This window comes from Podarcis cretensis, assembly GCF_951804945.1.
Source record: "Podarcis cretensis genome assembly, chromosome: 4".
NCBI classification, from domain to species: domain Eukaryota; kingdom Metazoa; phylum Chordata; class Lepidosauria; order Squamata; family Lacertidae; genus Podarcis; species Podarcis cretensis.
In genome coordinates this window covers 67,423,187-67,446,101 of record NC_137173.1, presented here as the reverse complement: position 1 = coordinate 67,446,101, position 22,915 = coordinate 67,423,187, and the positions used below count along the sequence as shown (strand labels likewise).

The 22,915-nt window shown below is 41.2% G+C and overlaps 2 protein-coding genes across 6 annotated transcripts in view; one reads left to right on the top strand and one right to left on the bottom strand.

Annotated features, from left to right (window-relative positions):
- CTPS2 (CTP synthase 2) overlaps positions 1-277 on the bottom strand; it is a 69,058-nt gene extending 68,781 nt beyond the window's left edge. For 2 of the 3 annotated variants that reach the window (XM_079972718.1, XM_079972717.1), the window contains exon 1: positions 161-277. In XM_079972718.1, the coding sequence (XP_079828844.1) occupies positions 161-228 (68 nt within the window). In that variant the 5' untranslated portion in view covers positions 229-277. The remainder of the gene's footprint in view (positions 1-160) is intronic. The other variant, XM_079972722.1, reaches the window with a different exon arrangement.
- A 201-nt stretch (positions 278-478) lies between these two features.
- TXLNG (taxilin gamma) lies at positions 479-22,201 on the top strand. Of its 3 annotated transcripts, none has more exons than XM_079972783.1 (10): positions 479-657; positions 5,493-5,637; positions 6,911-7,002; positions 8,608-8,778; positions 11,412-11,606; positions 13,298-13,417; positions 15,084-15,158; positions 16,894-16,986; positions 17,894-17,989; positions 18,797-22,201. In XM_079972783.1, exons 1-10 carry the CDS (start codon positions 523-525, stop codon positions 19,121-19,123), a joined length of 1,449 nt encoding a protein of 482 aa, XP_079828909.1. In that variant the 5' UTR covers positions 479-522; the 3' UTR covers positions 19,124-22,201. The 3 variants fall into 3 exon arrangements, with proteins under 3 accessions (XP_079828909.1, XP_079828907.1, XP_079828908.1); XM_079972781.1 differs by having other exon boundaries at positions 5,493-5,808; XM_079972782.1 differs by lacking the exon at positions 479-657 and adding an exon at positions 4,749-4,879 and having other exon boundaries at positions 5,493-5,808.
- Positions 22,202-22,915: the final 714 nt, after the last annotated feature.

The following is a 22,915-nucleotide window of genomic DNA, read 5'->3' as shown; positions in this document are numbered from 1 at the left end:
CTAATGAGGCTGTTTCGCGGTACTGTGTTCACACTGAATTGCCCCACCCCTTGAGAGACCAGGGTTTCACCCGCCAGCATTCCACGTTTAGCAGCTTCAGGAAACGTCGGAATGTCTGTCCAGGATTACAAAACAACTCCTGAAAATGGAGTGGACTCACCCGAGCCTGGAGTGGGGCGCTTTGCTGAGAAAGCGCCTCAGGAGCGGAAGGCATCCTGCAGCGGACATGTGCGCACCCCGCCGCTACCAGCGAGAGAAGGAAGCGCGCCTTGGACTACAACTCCCGCGAAGCAATGCGGGCGGAGGGAAAGCGAGAGGGCATGCTGGGAGTTGTAGTCCGAAGCTGCTCTCACGGCCGCCTCTCGAGCGAGTCCTTGGCTCGCTCCCTCACTCGCCTCTTCAGCCGGGCCCAAGCGGTGGCGTCTCTTCTGCGTCACATGACACGGGAAAGGGTGGCCGGTGATTGGCTGAGGGGAGGCGCTTCCGGCGTAGGCCGGCTTGTTTGGGTATTACCGTCACACTATGGCGGCGCGCAGAGCTGAGCTAGCGTGTGTCGACGGCAGCCGCGCTGTGGAGACCGGACCGAGTCCTGCACAGGAGCAGCGAGAGGGGCAGGAGGCGGCGGCGGCGGCGCGGGCGTCAGGAGGCGGCTCTGAGGTAAGAGCCCTGACCGTTCTCCGTTGCCCGGGCCAGGGGCACCTGCTCTCCACGCGGCCCCTGCCGCTGCTGCCCCGTGGCGCAGTGGAAACGGCAAGGGGCTTCTCGAAGGGCTCCCTGAGGAAGCGGGACACGGTGCTCCCAGGAGCGCCGCGCGCGCCTCCTCTTCTTGGGTGTGGGGCGACTCGGGGCAGAGGCCCTTGGGGAGGTGAGGGCTTCAAGTACGTTTCAGGGCGCAGGAACCGAAGCTGGGCTGCCCGTGGCGGCCGCTTGGTAAACGGCAGCTCAGCTAATCCGGTTCTTGCGTTTCTCTTTCTCCCGGGGCGTTATGGCTTCCCCGCCAAAGGGCAGGCAGGCCGGCAGGCCGTTCTCGCGTAGCCGCACAAAGTCGTAACGACTGCAGCAGCAGCAGGAAGAAATGTCTCTTAATAGGCTTTTGTGAGCAAGGTGATATTAATATTTTCCAGCCCTCCTTTCTGGCGAGGGATGGGAGTCAGATACAACAAAATCATATCGATATGGGTTTGCCATACGGATCTCCCAGGCCTTGCTAACAAACACCTGTTCAGAAGGAAGGATTGCGAGTTTATATGTGAGCATGCACTGGTTGCCTCTCAGCCTCTTTTAGCCAAACCAAAAATGCTGATAGTTGTTTTTGCTTCCCTCTCACACGCTGGTGCCCAGCAGCAACTGTGGAGGCCCTAGGTCAGTATAGAAAGGTAATAAGGATGGACAAAGGCATTGAAACAGCTTTGTCCAAAAGCAACACTAAAAACCCCTATGAATTTTTTCCCTATTGGGAAAAAAAGGCTGGGATGTGTGTGTTGGTTTGAGCACCTCACCAAGCAGTGGGCAAGAAAGCCATCCATACAACATGTCCTTCATGAAAGGCAAGTGGGAATATGCTGGCTTGGACACTGTCACTCAAGAGTCCCCTGTGCGGCAGCCAAGGAAGCCTTTCCTGATCCAGAGCCTAAAAGAGCAGATGGGGGTTTGATGCCAAAGCAAATCTTAGAGTTAGAAGACTGGTTGTTAATCAAGTTTGTCCAAGGACAGCGGGACACTTGTTACAGTGAACAAAAAAGACGAGTACTTGCTTGGTTATCTATTATGTACTATTGGAAGAAAATTTTGCTTATGTGGGGTGGTAAATACCACTAAAATGTAACATGTGAAAAAGGGTGTTTGGCTATATTTTGCTACGTATCTGAGATGTGAAGTGTGCAAAATATGGGAAAGGGAAAGACACCTTTTACTTCTCCCAGTATTCTGCTTATGTAAAATGAATTAATCCTGCATACTGAACAGGGAGCTTACAACATATAATAAAAGCAACAGATAATAAAGCAAGACTGCAGTCCTCGCCCTAGTTAGAGGGGAGTTAACCACATTGAATTCAGTAGGACTTTTAAGTAGATTGTGATGCAGAATAATAATTTATTAATATTAAATCTGACTAGACAGTGAGCTTTAGTAACAACAGCCATTTCAAATCTCACCAAATGGTTAAAAGCAAAATTTTAACTGATTCTTAAAACTCAAGGAAGGTTGGAAAAGTTCAAAAGAAAGGCTCTTGTCTCTTGTAGGCACCCACCTTAGTTCAGAAGGTAGCGGCACATAGAGACATCCAAGGTCTCAAAAGGTAGATTCCTATGGGAGCAGGCTGCAAAATTTCAAACTTTAAAATGTCAAAAACAAAAAATTTAATGTGTGTCCTTAAGCACATAAGAATTCTGTGAAGTTTTTAAAGATGATTCTTCCTGTTCTTACCAGACAACAGGTATGTTCTGGACTAGCTATTCTGTTGTGAAATATATTCATAAGGAACTTCCATAATGGACAGGAATATCTTGGTAACATCTAACATAGATTACTGCAGACCATAAATAATTTGAGAGACCATGCTTTTGCGTGAAGAGCTATAGTTTAATATAATTGCTTTAAAAATATGTGTAAATGTCACTGCAGTTTAGAAGTACAGGGGATGACAATTTTGTGTGTGCTCAAAGCAAGTGTGCTGTTTTCAAACCCAGAAGATAGCAGGTCAGGCTTCTGCGCGGTCTACCAACATGCACGATGATGCAGAACACAAGCCCTGCGCAAATCAGGGGTTGTTTGTATACTGTTTGCTCAGTTGCTGAGTAGGGGAGTATTTAAAACATGCTTTGAAAAGCAACTGTTTGTAACAGTTTGATGCCAATGCTGCAGTCTTAGCATTAAATCACATGCTTCATATCATTCTCCTACCTAGAATATCTTTCCACAGGCCCCTAGCCTGTAGAGCCAGCATTATTTAGCATAGTCAAAGTTTGTATCTTAGCACAGTCATGATCTCCAGTATGGTATAAATTTTGCTTTTGCTCCTAATCTAAGACATAACTACCAACTAGCTCTGAGTTCTCGGTTGCAAATATATTTAATAATATATTATAGTTTTCAAAAAAAATTGCTTATTAAATACAAGTAAAATTAACAAGGCAAATTAGATCGCTCTCTAGGACATCAGAATTTTTTCTGATGCAAACTGAATTTTCCAAGGCATATTCAAAAATTTTCAGAAAATCCACATTGCTGTAGAGAACATGTGATGAATGGAAGGGCTGACTTTTTCATAGCTGAATTGCTACATATCCATAGTTCCTCTTGCTGAGCAAGTTACAATGCATATGTAGTGGCCAAATATAAATGCAGGTTTGTTAACTATCAATTCTGAATTCTTACGGACTTTGTATCTAACCCTACAACAAGCAGAGTTCCAGTCATGCAATGAGACTTCCCCTTCCTCTCCTTGCACACACCCAAAATCTTCTGTAGAGAGGACCCCACCCCCCAGCTGCAGAGAAAAGAAGGGGGAAATTTTGTTATACAGATGGAACACGATGGCTCAGACCCTACCTTTTTAATAGTTTGCCCTTTATTCTTGATGTATGAATACGTAGTTTGTTAGATAGCTTTTAAATATGGATTGGAAGCAAAATTACATCAGGATAAATATACAAATAATGACTATATAATCCATAACCAAACTCTATATTGTTAGGTAAAACAAAATAAATATAACATTGAAACAATAATTGTGCATTTGCTGTAGATTGATTTTACTGTACAAAAATTAAAGAATGACCACATTTTAGCAAGCTTACTCCATTTGTTCTTTTGACCCTTAATTAGGTCATTTAACTATAGATTAAAATTCCCACATGACCTTTTCTGTTTAAGATGATATGCTCAGAAGTCTCCAATATTTTGCATATAGAAATCTTGCTGCTGTCACAAAATGTTGATTCCTTGTCCTTTTTTTCCCTGTGCAGCAACAGTTTGTCAGGAAAAGAGAGGTACTTAATAACATCATATCCCATTCCCCCCATGCTATTTTCATTCCCCCCCCTTTTTTTTTGCCAGTCTTTACCGAAGATTCCAATAGGCTAAGTTAATAGCTTTTTCCTTTCTAAATAGAGCATCATATATTTTCATTACTTTAATTTCCCTTCATGACCCTATTTCAATAAAAATTGTGGCCAATATTCCATAAACTTTCCCAACCTAATCCGTAGCTTATTTCCTAAAGCTGGAGCCCAGTTAACCATGCATCTCTCTCCTTACCCGCAAATCAATTCATACCATCGAGCGTGCTGATGGAATCTTTCAAATGCTGAAACTGCATATTGCTGATTTGTTATAGGGTTTTTAAACTGCAGAGTAATTGAGCCGTCGGGTTTGAACAGTTGTTACATTCATTTCCCCTGCGGGACATTCCGATAGCTATTAAGAAAGCCTCTTTCCAAAAAACAAACCCGGCATCAGGCTTCCTTTTAAATAAACTTCAAATAAACGTGCAACTAATTTTTGTTTCGAAATTCCCCATGGCACTGAGAGAGCGGGTGTGTGCACATTTAAAAAAAACAACAACCTGGGCTGCCCTCCCATTTGGGGATGGAACTCCATTGTCCCCTAAGCAGCCCCCGCTTGGCCTGCGCTTTCCTCGCCGGCAGCCGGCGCCGCAGATGCCGCTTTGACGTCCTTTCTCCCGCGTGCGCGCCCAAGCCCCGCCCACGGGGGCGCACGCGACGGAGCTCCGGCAATAGCCGGGTATTTAAGCAGCAGGGAGCGGAAATCCCTCCTCCTCCCCTTGGCGCCCTTCTAGCCCCTGCGCCAGCCAGCTTCCGGCTTCGCAGGTTCCTCGGGTCCTCGGTGGTGGTGGACGAGGCGGATGGCGGAGCAGGTAAACCGCTTCCCGCCGCGCGCTCAGCTGAGCAACAGCCGCGCCTCGGGACAAAAGGCGCCGGTAGTCGTCGACCCCCGTCTCTCGGCGCCGTCCCTTCCCGGTCCTCGCTTGTCAGGGACCTTCTCGGGTGGCGGGTAGCATCCTCCGCCGCGCTCTTTCTGCCCCGCACAATCCTCAGCTCTTTTCAGGAGAAGTGGACTGTACCGCGAGGGATTGTACCGAGGCGCGGTTAACTAGAAGGGTTTGCTCTGGCATCCCTAGCCTGCTGCTATTTCATTTGTAAAAAACAAAAAACACGTAATACAGTACAGTGGTACCTCGGGTTACATATGCTTGAGGTTACAGACTCCGCTAACCCAGAAATAGTACCTCACGTTAAGAACTTTGCTTCAGGATGAGAACAGAAATCGTGGCGGTGCGGCAGCAGTAGGAGGCCCCATTAACTAAAGTGGTCTTCAGGTTAAGAACGGACCTCCAGAACGAATTAAGTACTTAACCCGAGGTACCACTGTATATGGGGTTTTGTCAATGCGTGTGTTAATCTCAGGACGAAATACAAATGGGTCTTTTCCGCCTGGGTAACCTGAGCTCTTTTCTCTCCCTTTCAAAGCATATGCTGCTTACTGAGGAAGAACCGCAAAACTGTAAATTTGGAAGGAGCAGCCCGGACCGGCAGCTGAGGAACAGCAAGTGCGCTGCGCTGAATACAATGTTGCAACATTCAGATACAAATTGTGATGGTGCGGAAAATGCAGGTGCGTTGGAGGAGGCAGAGGATTTTATTCCCAGAAACAGAAATGTGTTGGGAGCAGCATTCTGCCCTCAGGAATTGCGAGAGGAGACCCCTGGAAGAGAAGAGACTCGTACTGACCCACCTGATGGCCAGCAAGACCCAGAAAGTGAGAAGGGCAAAGAGAAAACCTTAGGTATACGACAGTGCTGAACCAGGATAAATAATTGAACATTGACTTTTGAAGTTAGGTTGTCCAGCATTGAAAAAATAGAACGCTTGTTTACATTTCTTGATAACATACTTAGCAAAGCAATCAAAAGGGGCTAAGGTGGTGTGAAGCAGTGGATCCTCTTCCATAGCCCTGCCAGTTAGGACCGAAGAAGATGTGTATGAGGGGAGAGGGAGTCTTTGTTGTGGCAGCTCTAGTCTGGTGCAGGAGACATGCTCAGATCAGGCCCTTCTCTAATAAAATGACTGGCTTAGGATCAGGTGGATACATCCCTGTCCCTGATCTTTCCCCTGTTTTGGAACCCTATGGTAGTTTGTGTCAGCAATAGCTTTTCAACATCCTGTGCTTTTGGTAGTCACAGTGGAGGCCTCTGTGCTAGTGGAGTACCTCCCCCCCGCCCGCCCCCCCCCCCCCCCCCGAGCAGAACCTGGCAGAGAGACACTTCCCCTCAAGCCTAACTCCCTCTCACAGTGCTGATCGGGGATTAGGACACCCAACAGAAGGTTCTTCTACTGCCTTGTTCTTTGCTTTCCCCCCCTTTGCTTTATCAAATCTAATTTTAGAAAACGATGAGACATTCTGATAACTGGAGAATAAAGCTATGTTCTACCTTCAGTACTGGAGGTAGTATGCTGGGAATCGGAAGTGGGGAAATCGCCGTTGTAGCAAGTCCTGCTTGCGGGCTTCCCATAGGCCTCTGGTTCGCAATGTGAGAATAGGATCCTGGTCCAGATATGCCTTTTGCCTGATACAGCAAGGCTCTTCTTATGTTTTTTTTATGGTACTTTGAAGAATGCCTTGCTCTGTTTCATCACTTTGTCTTTGAAGTAGAGATCCTAAGAAATGTCCAGTATTCCTACTGTATCAAACTTCTTAAGTCCTTTTTCAGTAATCTGGCCTTGTATTGTACCAAAGTTCTTGTTGCTTTTTTTGTTGATAATTGCCTAATACTTTGCATTTTCTAGGTATAATTATAAATGTTCCATTTTCTACTATCAACATATGTTACTCAGAGCACAAAATGTTCTGGTAATACTTCTAAAATACTTTTATTCTTGGTCTGTAGGGAAAGAAGTACTCTTATTGATGCAAGCTTTAAATACTCTTGCTACTCCAGAAGAAAAGTTGGCTGCACTCTGCAAGAAATATGCTGATCTGGTAATTATGTACTACAATTAAAGTCACGTGCTTTCTCTGTAGTTGCAAATTAACTTTGTAAACATGCATAGGTGTCTTAGCATTGGAGTTTCATTCCTTTGAACAACCAATAGAAACAGATTGAAATGTCAAATGTCAAGAACAATTAAACATCTTAATGTTGTTATTTGCACTGTTTCTATACTGCTTAATATCACCCTGGTTAAAGCTTATTATAACGGGATCATGGAAAAAATATTTTTTAATGTATGTTATTTGGCACTGTCCTCTCAAAAGTGTGGGAACTTTTTAAGCTCCTGGTTACATGTTAAGACATTATTTGGTTTTGATAAAGGTGAGGAAGCAGAACTATACTTTCTGTTGCCCCTATTGCTACTTCATTCAAAGACGCCCTAATTCAGGGGTGGGAAACCTGTGACTCAGAAGCAATATTTCAGCAGCAACTGGACAGTCATAGGTTCCACATCCAAGCTGTAATTGGAATATGTATAGATACAGAGGAAATGGTTTTTACATGTGTTTTGGCTAGGTATTTTTAGTCGAGACACCAGCTATCATTCAGCTGTATTGTTGACTGCAAGATTGCCTGCTACCTCTCGCATGCACAATGGATAATTCTTCGAGAAAAGAGTGTATGCAATTTCTGTTTATGTGGGATCATGCCCCTAGTTCCTGGGTTGTATCCAGCATGTCCGCGTGATAGCAGACTGGACTTCTACTTATGCAACAGGTCTTCCCCTTCTTCTCCTTCCCCCTGCACACACCCCAGATCTGCTGTGTATTCAATTCAGAAAATGTTTAAAATGTAACAAATCTTGAGTAGAAAATTCTATAGATGAAGGTCAACATATGAGAGGTTGTCTATGTGCACTTACTGTCTTGTCAGACAAAAAGTTCTAAAAGATTTGCTGAGAAATTTGCCTTAATTCATGGAAGGACAATGTGGAAAGAAGAAAGGATTGTAGATTCCAAAGTCACAAGATTCTGAAAGAAACTAGCACTGTGAATCCTGTTCTGAAGCTCGTTGCGAAGTAAACAGGCATAATGGTTATAGGTGTATGCATTGTGTGGTGGCTGAGTTGGTGGGGGTAAGGACACCTGGCCATCACCACACTCCAAGCTTCCAGTTATACTACAAGGGTAGCAAAGATTGCAAACTAAAATAACGGGGAGGTGTTGACCCTCTTCTTTAACATAGATCTCTCCACTCTGGATAAGAGGCCCTAGCAGTCCTCAATCTTACCTGGATTTGATTATGCTCATTTATAGTGAAATGAAACATAGATAATCCAAGTGGATAGCTCAGTTGATTAGTGTGTGGTGCTGATAACTCCAAGGTTGCAGGTTTGATCCCTATATGGGACAGTTGCATATTCCTGCATTGCGGGGAGTTGGACTAGATGATCCTCAGGATCCCTTCAATTTATACAATTTTATGATTCTGTAACAAGTTGTGATTGTGAGGTTCTGGTTCTGTATCGGATTGATTAAAAACTAATGCAATCCGTTGGAGACAGTAGGTACAGAAAACCACTTCAGTTCTAAAGGGTAATGGCAAAGAATAGGTTGGGGTTGCATTTTTAACCTCTTCTTTTTCTCATTTAGTTGGAGGAGAGCCGAAATGTTCAAAGGCAAATGAAGATGTTGCAGAAGAAACAAGCACAGGTTGTGAAAGAGAAGGTCCATTTGCAGAGTGAGCACAGCAAGGCCATTCTAGCACGCAGCAAACTGGAATCTCTCTGTCGTGAGCTTCAACGCCATAATAAAACTTTAAAGGTCAGTTTGATAAGATAGTTCATGAAGCTGATTCTGAGAGCAATATGGTTGTCTAAAAATAGGGTGGCTGCTGGAATATATAAACAATAGTATAGCAAAATGGAAAACAATTGGGAGTGGATGGAAACACAGTCTGTTGAGCACCAGTTTAGTTTATTCCTTGATGCTATGTTACAGCAAAGATGCTCAATCCTCTAGAAGTTGACTGCTGGTTATTCCCTGGAAATGTGTCTCCGAACAAGGTTGTTAATACATTTTACACTGGAACCCAGGGATAAGAGGCTAGAAAGAAGGTGGGCTTCTCTCAGTTTGTGTCCAGCTCTAAACCCATATTGGATGCAATGAATTATTTCAAGTACAGTGGGACAAGGATGTAGTAGTAAGAGCACTTGAGATGATTAAGCAGCATACAGAAGGGTGGTATGGGGTATAGTCATGCCAAAGGCAAGCTTGTTTTTATAATGAGATTCAGAAGCAATACAAAATACACAAGTGAGTGAGAAGATTTAAAGATTTTATTCCAAAACAGCAAGCAATATATACATACCAAGCAAGCACTTCAATCTGCCACTTGGAAGCCTTCAAGAAGCGGCAAAGCGACTCCCCCAGGTAGCCTCAGTCTGCACGGCCCTGCAGCCGATCAGTCCATGCATGAGCTTCAAAAAAACCTGCCCAAACTGTCCAATTTTATAGATAGCCTGTGTGGCTTCCAAGACTGGCTACGTGCAGATCATCCATTAGCTACCCCCTCCCAATGCCTCACTTTCTAAAAACAATGTCAAACATCAAAGAAGGTTCCCAGCACTATCCTCCACAACTGAGGAATGCAGCTGTGTGGGGGGGGTTCACCACCTCCCAACGTTCTCAGGATATTAAAGACTGTTCTCACACCATCAAAAAACTTAACAAGAGCGAACCCCTCCCTCCCTGTTCCCAGCTCTGGAAATCAGTTTTTGACTATCCCTGACACTCCCTAGCATCCTTTGGGGAGATTAGTTCTCTAAGTAACAAAGAAGCCTCAGCCCCATTTAAGGAGATCTGCTGGTGCCTCCTGCTGCATTACAGTTTTTCTTTAAAACTTTTGTATGTCGAAGGGTTATATTAAAGCCTACTGTGATCTTTGGATTTTTTAAATCTACTTCAATATAGGTTATGAATTTATTCCATTCTTTAATAAACTTTGTTTCTTTCTGGTCTCTAATTTTTTGTGTTAATTTTGCCAATTCTGAATTATTCAAATAATTTACTTTGCCAATCTCTTACTGTTGGGATATTGGTTGATTTCCAATTTTGGGCGATTAAAATTCTAGCAGCTGTTGTTGCATACTGGAATAATGTCTGGTCCTCTTTCTTAATTTCATTGCCAATCATTCCCAGAAGAAAATTTTCAGGTTTTTAAACAAAAGTATATTTAAACATTTTTTTCAGTTCATTATAAATGAGCTCCCAGAAGTTCTTGATTTTTTCACAAGTCCACCACATGTGGTAAAAACTACCTTCCTTGTTTTTACACCTCCAGCACATTTTATCTCCATTCTTATAGATTTTTCCTAATTTTACAGGGGTGATGTACCATCTGTACATCATTTTTTCCATGTTTTCTCTTAAGGCAACACAAGCAGTGAACTTCATATCTTTATTCCAGAGCTTAATCCAACTATCGTATTCCAAATTATATCCCAGATCTATCACCCATTTCACCATAACTTCTTTTATTTCCTCGTCCTTAGTATCCCATTCTAATAGTTGATTATACATTTTTGATAAGAGTTTTGAATTTCCTTCCAGTATTTCTATCCCTTATTCCATCCTGAAGATAAAGCTATGATAATGTTAGCACTTTGGGAAGTAGCTGTAGTGACGTGCAACTGTTCTGGAAAAAACAACCTGATTCTTCAGTTAGATCAGCTCTTAATTCATAGAAATGTGCTACTACTCACTTTTGTTGATAGTTGTAGTTAAGTAGAAGTTAAAATTAGGGTGTCCTACTAGACCCGTCAGTCACAAAGTTTGACCAGCCTGGTTTTAGATAAAAGAGTTATTTTGCATACTGTGCGCTTGTACTTCAATGTACTTCAGTGGAGGCAGGAGCTTGTCTGCATATTTAAGGCAGGAGCAAGAACAGCAAGTTAGACCTCATGCTGGGTGTTGGTGTAGATCTTGTGGTGACTATTGATTCTCATGAGGCAGAGGTGTGGAAGCACAACAGCAAAGGCCCTGCTGTGGAAAACAATTGATAGCTCCTTGTTTCCCCAAAATATAGACTTGCTTGCTTCAGTAGAAACCAGCCTATTTTGCAAATGAAGTGACAATAATTGTCTGGTACTAGTAGCTGCTGGTATGTGGAAAAGAATTTATTTATAAGCTGCTTTCTTTTGCTGATTCAAGCTCATAGCCACCACTTCTCCTGTTCAAGAGCAACAAAACCTACTGAGAAGCTTCTGTATACTGGTTGGAGAGCAAAACAGTGCATGTTCATGTGTCTTATGGGCAAATTGTTCCAGAGAAGTGGAAGCTAGCATCCATTCCAAGGGACTAAACCATTAATATGACATTGTCCTGATTTATTTATTTTTTATTGTTGTCCAAAATAATTAGTAAAAACATGTTGCTTTAATCTCTCTTGGTAAAAGGAAGAGAACATGCAACAAGCCCGTGAAGAGGAAGAGAGACGTAAAGAAGCAACTGCCCACTTCCAGATCACACTAAATGAAATTCAGGCACAGCTGGAACAGCATGGCATACACAATGCAAAGCTTCGCCAGGAAAATATTGAATTAGGAGAGAAGTTGAAGAAACTTGTAGAACAATATACACTGCGAGAAGAAGTAAGTGCATTTATTAGTCCTTTGCTGTTCTAGACATTGCTTTGTTATTCAATAGCATTTCATTTTGGAATATTACAGCTTGATGATAAATTATCTCACATGAACATATTTACTCTTAGGTTCGAATGTGATGCAGTGGCTTCTGACTGCAGGAAATGCATTTGACAAAGTAATTATAGGTTACACGTAGAAGGAAGGAGATGCCGTTTAAAGCTTGACTTCATAAGAGGCAGTACTTGCACACTATAAAGAAATACAGAAAGGAATACAAATTCTGCTTACCTCAACTTAGGAGCAAATGTTTGATCTATACAATGTTTCTGTATAGCCATGTGGGGAACCTGTGGTCCTCCACCTGTGCTCTTGACTCTATAATCCCTGTCCCTTGGTCATGCTGACTGGGGCTGATGAGAGTTGCAGTCCAGCAATATCTGGAAGGCCACAGGTTCTGGCTCTTTCAGACACTCTGGGTTGTATCCACAGTTGCCTTTCAGCAAATGGAATAGTTCCTTCAATTTACAGAGAGGGCAGAGCTCCAGTGGAAGCTCTGCTGAAGGAACAAGGAGGGCCATTATTTTCACTGACTCCACCTGCAGCACCCCATGTCATCTCTTACTCTGTGATGGAGGGTCCATTACCCTGCCCTCCAGTCAGATTTTCAGCAGGTATCAGGGGAAGGAAGAATTCACAAATGTTGCTTTCTTCCATAGTATTGTCCCATGTTTTGCTCGGTGCAGCTCTAAATCAAACCCTCTCTTCTTTTCCTGCCCTTCCTCCTGGAAGCAAGGGGGTGGTACACATGGTAAATTGGGTTGAGAGAAAGTACCAGTCCAAGAGTTACCTTAAGAGTGAACACATATAGATGTTCTCCATTTTACATTTTAAAAATGCTGTTGCATTCCTTCGGGGATCCATAAGACTCTCTTACTGAAATTCCACACTCTTTAAATTGCACCAGTTAACTAAATATAAACTCTGAATGGCATAATAATAATAATTTTTATTTTCTTTCCCACCCTCTCCAAACTTCAGTTACTGTTTGTTCTATTTAGTATTGAATAATCCACTGTGTAGTGTGTTTTACAGAGTTAATGCTGCTAAACAATATTGTTTGAAATCAGCTTCTGGTTTTTTACGTTTCATCTCGATGGCTGCACTTCTCAGTCTTTGATCCTGCTCCTTAATAAAATAAAAAAGCCTCTACTATAAGTCAAGCTATTAAACATTTCCTCAAGCCCACTTCTGCTTACTTGTTTTTGAAGTGTCGCAGATTACTATATTCTGTGTTAGAATAAGAATTTATGTTTGTGGGGTGTATGTGCAGCACCTGTTGCTTAATGGTGTAATCCTGTGCATGTTTACTCAGAAGTAAGCCTACTCTGTTAAGCGGGGTTACTAAGTGTGCATAGGATTGCAGCCTGCATGTGTTTCGTCAGTCATATGTTGGTGGTGGTCACTCCATTTCAAGGGTTTCTTGATGGTGTCGAAACTGCTAGCACGTATTTCCAGGTTAAGCATGGCTTTCCATATGTGGTGGTGGCCAGTTAGTTAAACCAGGTAAGAGCCATGATGAACATGAGAGTAACTTTAAAGTTTTTTTTTAAAAAAGGTCTGAAATGCAAATTCAGTTTTGAATCTTTTGAAAAGGTATACTAGGTGTTGATGGTACCAACATTCAATCTTTCTTCTAGCACATGGACAAAGTCTTCAAGCATAAAGAACTGCAACAGCAGCTGGTGGATGCCAAGCTTCAGCAGACAACTCAGCTAATAAAAGAAGCAGAAGAGAAGCATCAGAGAGAGAGGGAGTTTGTAAGTATTTCTGATTGCATGAAAAGTATTTGGATATGCCTAAATTTTCCCTCTGGGTAGTAACTTGGTACAGTAGTGTGTTTTAGGTCTGAAACTATAACTAGAACAAATGGTAAACTGCTCCATTTGAATGTTCTGTCTCGTGCTTACTGTATGTTAGCAAACTTATCAGTAATCTGTATAGGTCATAAGTCCTCTAGAATGGGCAGTTTGGCAACTTCTACACAGTTCACTGGCATGGAGTAAATTTGTAGCACTAAAATGTATAATATATAAATAATAAAAATTATGTATGCATGTATTTGTACCCCACCCATCTGACTGGGTTGCCCCAGCCACTCTGGGCAGCCTCCAGCACATATAAAAACACAGTAAGACCTTAAACCTTAAAAAGCTTCCCTGTGCAGGGCTGCCTTCAGATGTTTCCTAAATGTTATATAATTACTCATCTCCTTAACATCTGATGGGAGGGCATTCCACAGGGTGGGCACCACTACCGAGAAGGCCCTCTGCCTAGTTCCCTGTAGCTTCACTTCTTGCAGTGGGGGAACTGCCAGAAGGCCCTCAGTGCTGGATCTTTCCGGGCTGAATGATGAGGGTGGAAATGCTCTTTCAGGTTTCTTGCTGGTCTCATTACCTCTTAGCAGCTTAGTACAGTGGTACCTCGGGTTAACTACTTAATTTGTTCCGGAGGTCCGTTCTTAACCTGAAACTGTTCTTAACCTGAAGACCACTTTAGCTAATGGGGCCTCCCGCTGCCACCATGCCGCCAGAGCACATTTTTTGTTCTCATCCTGAAGCAAAGTTCCTAACCCGAGGTACTATTTCTGGGTTAGCAGAGTCTGTAACCTGAAGTGTATGTAACCTGAAGCATATGTAACCCAAGGTACCACTGTAATGCATTTCTACATGCCATTATTTTTTCTTCTGCTCGGAAGAAATACAGATGTGTTAACTCTTGATGGCTGGGATGCCTAGCAGTTTTATGAGAGCATTAAAAAAAACTGCTACAAGAAAATATTTAGATTAACATATTTATAATTCCATACATTCAAAATATTTTGAACAGATATTCTGCAGTTACTCAACAAAAGCTGTGTATTTTTAGTGAACAATTAAAGTATGTTGCCGAACACCAGATCATTACATTGTGTGATCCATGGTGCATTAAATTCTTCAGTGCACTTAAACTCAGAACATCTTTCCAGTGATGTTCATTCAAAACCAAACCTTTGCCTTTGCAGAGAAGAATTTGCAGTAGTGTTGTAGAATCTCCAGTAGTTAGGATATAGTAACCAGTGATACTATATCCTACATAGGAGTGGAAATCTGCAGTAGTGTTAATAGGAACTGCTAAACAAAACCAAATACAGTAAGACTGGCTAAATATGTTCACATTTTTGAATTTATTTGTAAATTGGTCTCTCTCATGTATCACCACTATAATTGACCTTAAGAAAACAAATACATTTGTTCTAAGTCACTTTGAAAAAATGACTAAATTTGAATGCCGGCTGGTAAGTTTCTTCATCTTCTTCCAATAAATAACTTTGTTTAAAATCTCTTACATAAAATAGGAAGAATAAAGGCTTAGCAAAATGTAGATGATGTGCTTTCTTTGGTATAAAGGTAATGTAGAGACAATACAATTTTTCTTCCTCTTCAGCTGCTAAAAGAGGCTACTGAGTCTAGACACAAGTGTGAACAGATGAAACAGCAAGAAGCTCAATTAAAACAGCAGGTAAACTAATTTAAACATTTGCTGCATTAAGGCTGTTAATCACTTAGTTACAAACTTAATTGAGAAAATTATTTGTTCTCTTAGAATTTCTAAAACATTTTCAGAAACTAGCAAATCAGTGAAACAAGTTGGAAACCCACAAGAAGCCCCTGGGAAAGGGAAGATAAAACAGTTGGGAAATTCCACCCCCCTTGGAAGATTGGTGAACTCTTGAGATAATGAGTAGCTTCCTGCTCACTTAGCCCCCTAAATCTGTTCTGGTTCCCCCCTCAGCTTTTCCGGCTAGATTTGGGGAGGGGCACATGAGATGAGCCAGAGTAGTTCTGTTGCACAAGGGGAAATCCTTGCACTAGCTTGAGCCCATTATTATTGTTATTGATATAAAACAGTATATTAGGTCATTTTATGTTCTGATGGTGCTGGGTACGTTTTGGCTGGTCTCTGGCAAATTCACAGGACTATTATTTTTCCCCAAGGTGGCTGTTTTTGGGCCATAATGCAGGTACTTGTGAAACCATTCTTGTGAGTGGGTTTATCACTTTAAGTGGCTGCTCTTATGTCATGCTAGGTAAGTCTCAAAAATCAGACTTTCCTAGTGTATGATGATCCCACTAACAAGAATATATTTTAATATGAACCTCCACTGCATGATTCCACGTGGAAAAGTTCTACCTTGTGGCAAAAAGTTCTAATGCCTTGGTTCTTGGTTTGGTAGTGCCCTGCCTAAATCTAAATGCTCTGGATTTACTTCATTTTTCCAATGCTTACTAATAGTGCATGGGAAAGTACCCCTGAGAAACTCAGTGCTGAAACAAATTGCATACTAACCTATAATATTGGCAATGACTTAACCATATTAAAACCATTTTTGTGCACCCAGTGGCTTGGCTTTTTTCTTCTATGCCTTATTCTGCAGCTTAAAGTAAAATAGATCTTGGTCAATAGCGGCACAAATAAGCAGTTCAATTGGGAATTTAGTTTCTAGAATGATTTTGGCAAAAACATGTCTTGTGTGGTGTCCTGAAAGGTTTGTAATGGATTTACAGTTCACGTTTTGTGGAGGTCTGATGAGATATGTTCACCCTTGACAGCCCAACCACTCACGAACTTGTTATTCCTGTAGTACTTTCCCTTTCACCTCAGGTTTTGCGTCATTGTTGCATACTTTGCAAATAAAAGAATTTGTATTACTTTAATATGGGTTAGGTATCCTGCAGTGCAATCCTACACACGTCTACTCAGGAGAAAGCACCATTAAGTTCAGTGCAACTTTCTCCCAGGTACCTGTGTGCAACATTGCATCTTTAATCTGTTGGTTCTAAGAGAGGAGTGGGAGAACGAATGGCTAGTTTGCAAGATTTTTCCTAGGGCATGTGCATAGGTGGTGGTTGAGTTTAAAACTTGAGTGAATAAAGCTTAGATAAAAGTTCTTCAGAGGGGGAAATGGGCTCAAAGCAGTTCACTTCAGTGGGACTACTCATGAGTAGGACCTAGTTGACTACAACCCAGCAAAACAAAGAATCCTTTATTCTCATTATTTTTAACTCCTTTAGCATGCTGTTCTGCTTTGAAAGCCACCTCATACTTAGATGTCACATAAGTGAAGTTCAGTCTTTTGAAATCACATATTTCACTGTTTACCAAATAGTGGAATTTCCAGTGTGTGGCTACTGCATTTTTTGTGTAACTCTAAATATTGCACGTGTATAGAGGACTTAAGCATTGTCTCCTTCAGCTTTCTCTCTACATGGATAAATTTGAAGAATTCCAGACAACAATGGCAAAGAGCAACGAACTTTTCACAACATTCAGGCAAGAGATGGAAAAGGTACTTTATTTACATGTATTACTTTTTTATGTGCCTCATTCATTCATCTACAGTGGGGAGATCGTAGTAAGACTGCAGCCTTTTCAGTGGAGGCTGGTCCATTAGGGTGAATGGGACAGTGTCCCACCAACCTTACTCTCCCCTTATCCAGCTCCCAGCTACCTGCCTGCCTCCAGGGTTGGCATTTCCTGTCAGAATCCTCCACCTTAGCCTCAGTTTTGCCCTCGTGGAGTGCAGCAGGGAGGCGGATAGACACAAAACTAGAATGAGTTGGTTCCACCTGCCATAGACTCTTGCTACGGTCCACCCTCCCAGTCGCTGAATCCTATATACATTCACCCAGGAGTAAGTCCCATTGAACTCAGTGAAACTTAACTTCTGATAAAAGAGATAGAGAATTGCACTGTGAAAGAGACCTAGCTAGCCTGTGCGCATCTTAATTATTGAAATCATCACCGTTAAAAGTTATTAATTATTTTAATTACTAAAATGCCAATAACTGAGTGATCTTGGTTTGCTTTTCTTGTGGGAGATAGTATAGTGCACTTAAAACAAAAACAAAAACCTTTAAATGAAACATTTAGGGAGCACTGGGGGAGGAGAGGGGAGAAAGTTCCATTGCACAAGGGAAAATCCTCCTACTGATGGAACATTCACCTTAGCACTGTGTTGAATTCCTCCTGTAATGTCTTTTTTCAATTTAACATCTCATTTTAAACAGTGAGCTTGAGTGACTTGAGAATAAAGAGGCACTGAGAATTAAAAGGTAGGATTGGCCAATCTTAGGCCGCAGGCACCAGCTGGCTGAGGCTCATTGGGAGTTAGTGATCACCAAAAGACTAGTCATCCTGGTTTTAAGTAGTGAAATGTTTTTGCTTAAAAGAAATCAATAACTTTAACGTTTCAGATGACCAAGAAGATAAAAAAACTGGAAAAAGAAATAATAGTTTGGCGCACAAAATGGGAAAACAACAACAAAGCTCTCTTGCAAATGGCTGAAGAAGTGAGTATTAAGTTTCATGATTAAAAATCCAATGTGCCTTATATATTATGCAGGTAGCCTGTTTTGTATAGCTTTGTAGAATGTGAAGTTGAATCAAAACCACCAGGTCTCCAACCCGTCATTGGAAAGCAGACTATACAAAAGCGGCTGAGAAAGACTTTAGATTTTTTTATGTCTGTGGATTAGCTTGTTGATGTCATGATCCATACAAATAACTTAGCTGTCTTAGTGAACAAATTTATTTTGAATAGATGTCTTCAATCATATTCTAAATACATTGGGCAGTGTATGCTGCTAAGTGATTTCACTAGTGCAGTTTAACTTGCCTTCCTTATGTAACCCCTGCACCCTTCCCAAATCTGCTCCAAAGGGTTGGTGGGACCCCAGAACAGATTTAGGGGGTGCACAGCGGAAGGCGAAGTTCTGATTCACAGCCAAAAGTCCTTGCACTAGCAGAAGCTCTTTGTTCTGTACTGCCTGTTGTCTTTCTTTTTCTCTTGTGAAATAGTTACCAGTTATTTTTATACAAATCACTTTTATTAGTATCTTCTGGGTAAACAAGGGAGGGCCCTGCTTAATGTTTCTAAACATATAATTTATTATCTTGTTTCTGAACATTTCAAGTATTTCTAGCATGTTCTTCATTGTAATGCAGGGTACAACAATATATAAATGAAAACCAATCAAGCATGCAATTCTAAAATAAAAAGAGCAGATAATATTACAGCATTCACAGCAACAAGAGGAATCATCAGATACGGGTCACACAAATGTCATCATGTGCAATCTCTTGCTTGTTTTCTGCAGAAAACAGTGAAGGACAAAGAATACAAAGGCTTCCAAATAAAACTGGAGCGTTTGGAAAAGCTGTGCAGGGCTCTTCAAACAGAAAGGAATGAGCTGAATGAGAAGGTGGAAGTTCTTAAGGAACAGGTTTCTTTAAGAGAAACAGATGTTGATCTAGCTGTGCATGTGTTGCAGTCATGCACACTCAATTCGCATGAGGAACTGGGGAGTTCTGCCAATGGAGCGCAAGAAGGAATTCAGCCAGATCCTGAATCATCAGTGGCAAATGAAGGCTCTGAAAAAACTGTTTGCCTGGCTTCCATTCCTACTGCAGATTTTGTTGACTAAAAGTGTAAACACTGTATTGAGAGATATATTTTGTGTATAACTTTAACTGGTGGTGGTAACTATTAGTTTTGTGGTGAAAATTTTCTTACTTTTTCTACCATATCTGTATTTTCTTAGAACAGAACTTGCCTGGTACAGGAAGCTGCGTAGCGGCTATTGAATAGCTTATCTATAAATTTTCCACAACTGTTGCACATCTGCCTCGTTTTTTAAAACAGAACTCATAAAGGATGCATGCAGATTCCTTCCTTCTGACCCCATAGCACACATCACCATGTCATCTAAGACTCGTGTACAGATTTAACATCATGTCAGGGGAACAACTGTGGCCAGAGTGTCACAGACTCGGGTTTGGGGGAGGGGGAGGGAATCGTTGCTTCTATTAAGTGAATTAAGGCTTAGTATTGAATTGTAATGACCAAATACTACAGTGAACTATAATTGGAGATGTGATGGCCAGTGGAAGCTCATTACTGGATTCATATATGAACAAAACTAAAAACTCTTACAGGGTTTAGTGTAGCTGCAGTCTTGCCTACAGCTTTGAAATCTATATAATTTTGCAACTGGAAAACAGGGTGTACAACTCATATATTTCTCAGGATTGTCCTGCACAGTCAATTCATAGACGGAGTGACTGTTGCCTGACCTGTTAAAAGTGAAGAAACAAGGGAAGAAAACAGCCGCTCAAAAGTTTGTCCAATTAACCACTGACCAAAACTCAGATGCATTTTGAGCACACTTTTGCGTCATCCTGGAGATAAAACCTTAATAGTTAAAACCTACTGCCTACAAATGCATGTGTGTAGTTGTGGCTTGTCTGATAAAACAAAATGCAATGGGTTTTTGGTTTGTGGGTGCTAGGCAAAAGTACTTTTTTCTGCCATTATTTCTTCACTAGGTTTGGTGCCTAATTAGCATGAAATAATGAACAGCTACAAAGGTGTTCATCACTGAAAATGGGTGTAATGACCAATAACACTCCATCTGTTGGTCCCTTTAATAGACAGTACAGCAGACCATAATGCACATATTTGACTGGAAACATGTTCCCATGAAAACTTACTTGCCTATTTAACAAGGATAGGTCAGAGTATAGATAATACAGTTTGTCGTCTAGGGATGGAGGGGGGAATACTCTGATCTGTTTTCTCAACTATTGCTTTTTGTAAAATAAAAATGTATGACTAGATTAAAACACACCTGTAAGCAAAAGTGCCTTCTGGTATCTATAGGTTACCTGGTAGATTTGGCACATCAGTTAACTAATATACAGCAAGCGAGGCTCCACTTTATTTCTGTTGCGTTTGTGGTTAGTGTTGTGAATGTAGATTGATCTGGAAAAGCCCAGATACCCCCATAATTTGGACTTGTGTTTCTTTTATTTATTTAAAAGACAGGGACCAATAGTGTTTTCTTTGTTAATGTTAGGCAGAGTGCTACTAGGTCAGAAGATGCTGTTGAACTCTGCCTTGCAGTTAGTAGCTTTCTAGTTGCTGGTTGTTTTGAAAAATACAAATACTCCTATTTCTGGTATTTAATTTGGTTTTCATTTTTAAGGGATTTCTGACTCAAGCACATAATTGTTGGCAGGTTCTCTCCTTGCCTACCCATTCTCTCTGAGTTGCAGATTACTTGAATGTTCAGGCTATGTTGCTATGTACTACCCTTTTCCTGATGAAATGTACAGAATGGAGATAGATGTCTTGAAAGGAAATAAAGGTTGGATCACACCTACTGAATGTTACCTAATACCATTGAGCAAAATCAAATCTGCAGTGACCAAATTTGGAAACTGGCCAGTTAATATTCCTTATAAGGTGCATTTGCAGTTTTTTCTTTTCTTTTTTGGTATGCATTTCAAGTACAGTAAAAGAAAGCAAAGCTGGTGGGAGGTTTTATAGTGAGGAAGGGTAGAATGAGCTTTGTCCGTCATAACCATTTGATTGTAATTGATTCTGGAGAGAAATTTTCTGATGTTTCCTTTAAAAAACAAAACAGAAAACCTTGTCCAATACTTTAAAGCATATATGTGTAAGCAAAGATGTCATAGTAAGTAATTTGAAACTGAATGCAATTTTGAAGGACCGAACTGCAGTGTATCTGAACCATCCCACCCCACCAACCCAATGTATGTGGTTGCCTTGCCTGTAGCCAGGATTGGTGTAACATTTGCTCTCTTTAGAGAAGAGTAGACTTTGGGTCCCGGTGCATTAAAAATTGCTTCCACGTTATAGCTAAAAACACCCTAAGGATTGTGGCCACTAATACTTAAAAGTTATTGAATTGCATTGAGTATTCTTTCTGGTTCCTGTCTTTTCTAAGTGTAGAACTAAATTTTGCTTCCTGAAATCTTATGACATTCCATACATTAACCAGTGAGAGGGCCAGCATGGGATAAGCCCAGTCCTTGTCTGATCTGGAATTGCACTGCTGTTCTCCAGCTTTTTTCCAGTGTACTTCCCCCTGTACAACCCATGCTTACCACTGGCAGCTGCTTTAATGTGCAAATTCCAGTAATCATGTGCTAAATTTAAGGCTGTTGCTTGTACCGTCCATCTCTTTATACCTTTTGCAATGATGCGTACAGTGTGTGGGGGGGGAGTGCACTGTTTTTCCTATTGCATAACCAGTGGTTCAAATGCACAGTTAATCTGCCGATTAAGCCCTAGAATCTTCAACTATTCTCACACAGGACCCTCAAAGCCAACACTCTTTTTCATTTGTAATTCTTAAGTGTATTTGCATACATGCTTGGGGGCTGTATCTTTCCAATCCATTCTCTCTCTATTACACCTGGTTATGTTACCGTTCAGTTCTCAGGTGTTGCAGAAAATCTACCTCTTCAGACTGTAGATGGAAATAACTGTGAAAAGTGATGCAGATATTTAGTTTGTGCTGAACACTCTGCTTTATTTTTACAACCCATACCTGCTTTCATGAAAAAGAAATGCTGAATAAAATAGCCAGTCTTGTTTTTGCTTTTCAAGAACATTTTGTAGAGATTTTTCACTAATGTGAAACTGAAATTTTATCTACTCAGTTCTGTATAAATTAAGTAAATATGTGTGCTTAATATACTAGGCTATGTGTCTTATTTTTTTTAGAGTTCTCAACTAAATTTCACTTTTCTGGCTGTAGGTCTTGTCCATAGATATGTGGTGTTCACTGTACGTATTATTAAGTGAACTGTAAACATGCAGTTTTGCACTTCCATAGCTATCCTAAGGATTCAGAATTGAAAACAAAGCCCTTCCATTAGTGTATCTAAATGTTAAAACACCATAGCTGTCTTAAACTTTCCTTTAATAATGGGATGGGAAAACTCCATTCAATTTCCGTCAGTAGTGCATCAAAAGAGTTTACCAGCACCATCTAGTGGCAAAAGGCAGAGTCTTAACGAGCACCTATTATGGGTCTTACACAAAACTGAGGACAACAATCCCTTTATCTATCAAACTTGTGGTCTGTACTATTTCTTCCATCTCAACTAATAAATTGAAGCAAAATTCTCTTTTTATAAATCGAAAAGGAAGAAGTTAAGGATAGAAAGTGTCAAGATGTCATTCTAACATTCATTTTTGTTTTACCACTCGCTGTCACTGGCTACAGTGTGAACAAGCAGTATTTTGCCCAATAGTTTTCCCTCTGTCCTTTACAGGGAGCAATTTGATTTAATGAACCAAACAGTCTTCGTATTAAGGTGCCTAATGTGTATTTTTGCAGGCCCCCCCCCCCACAAGTTGTGCCAGGTGCTTTTTCCACGATTACGAAAAATAAAATATTTCTCTC

Coding starts and splice junctions, on each gene's coding strand:
- TXLNG (XM_079972781.1), top strand. CDS start 523: ATGGCGGCGCGCAGAGCTGAGCTAGCGTGTGTCGACGGCAGCCGCGCT. Junction 11,607..13,297: donor AATATACACTGCGAGAAGAA/GTAAGTGCATTT, acceptor TCTTTCTTCTAG/CACATGGACAAAGTCTTCAA. Junction 17,990..18,796: donor TCTTGCAAATGGCTGAAGAA/GTGAGTATTAAG, acceptor TGTTTTCTGCAG/AAAACAGTGAAGGACAAAGA.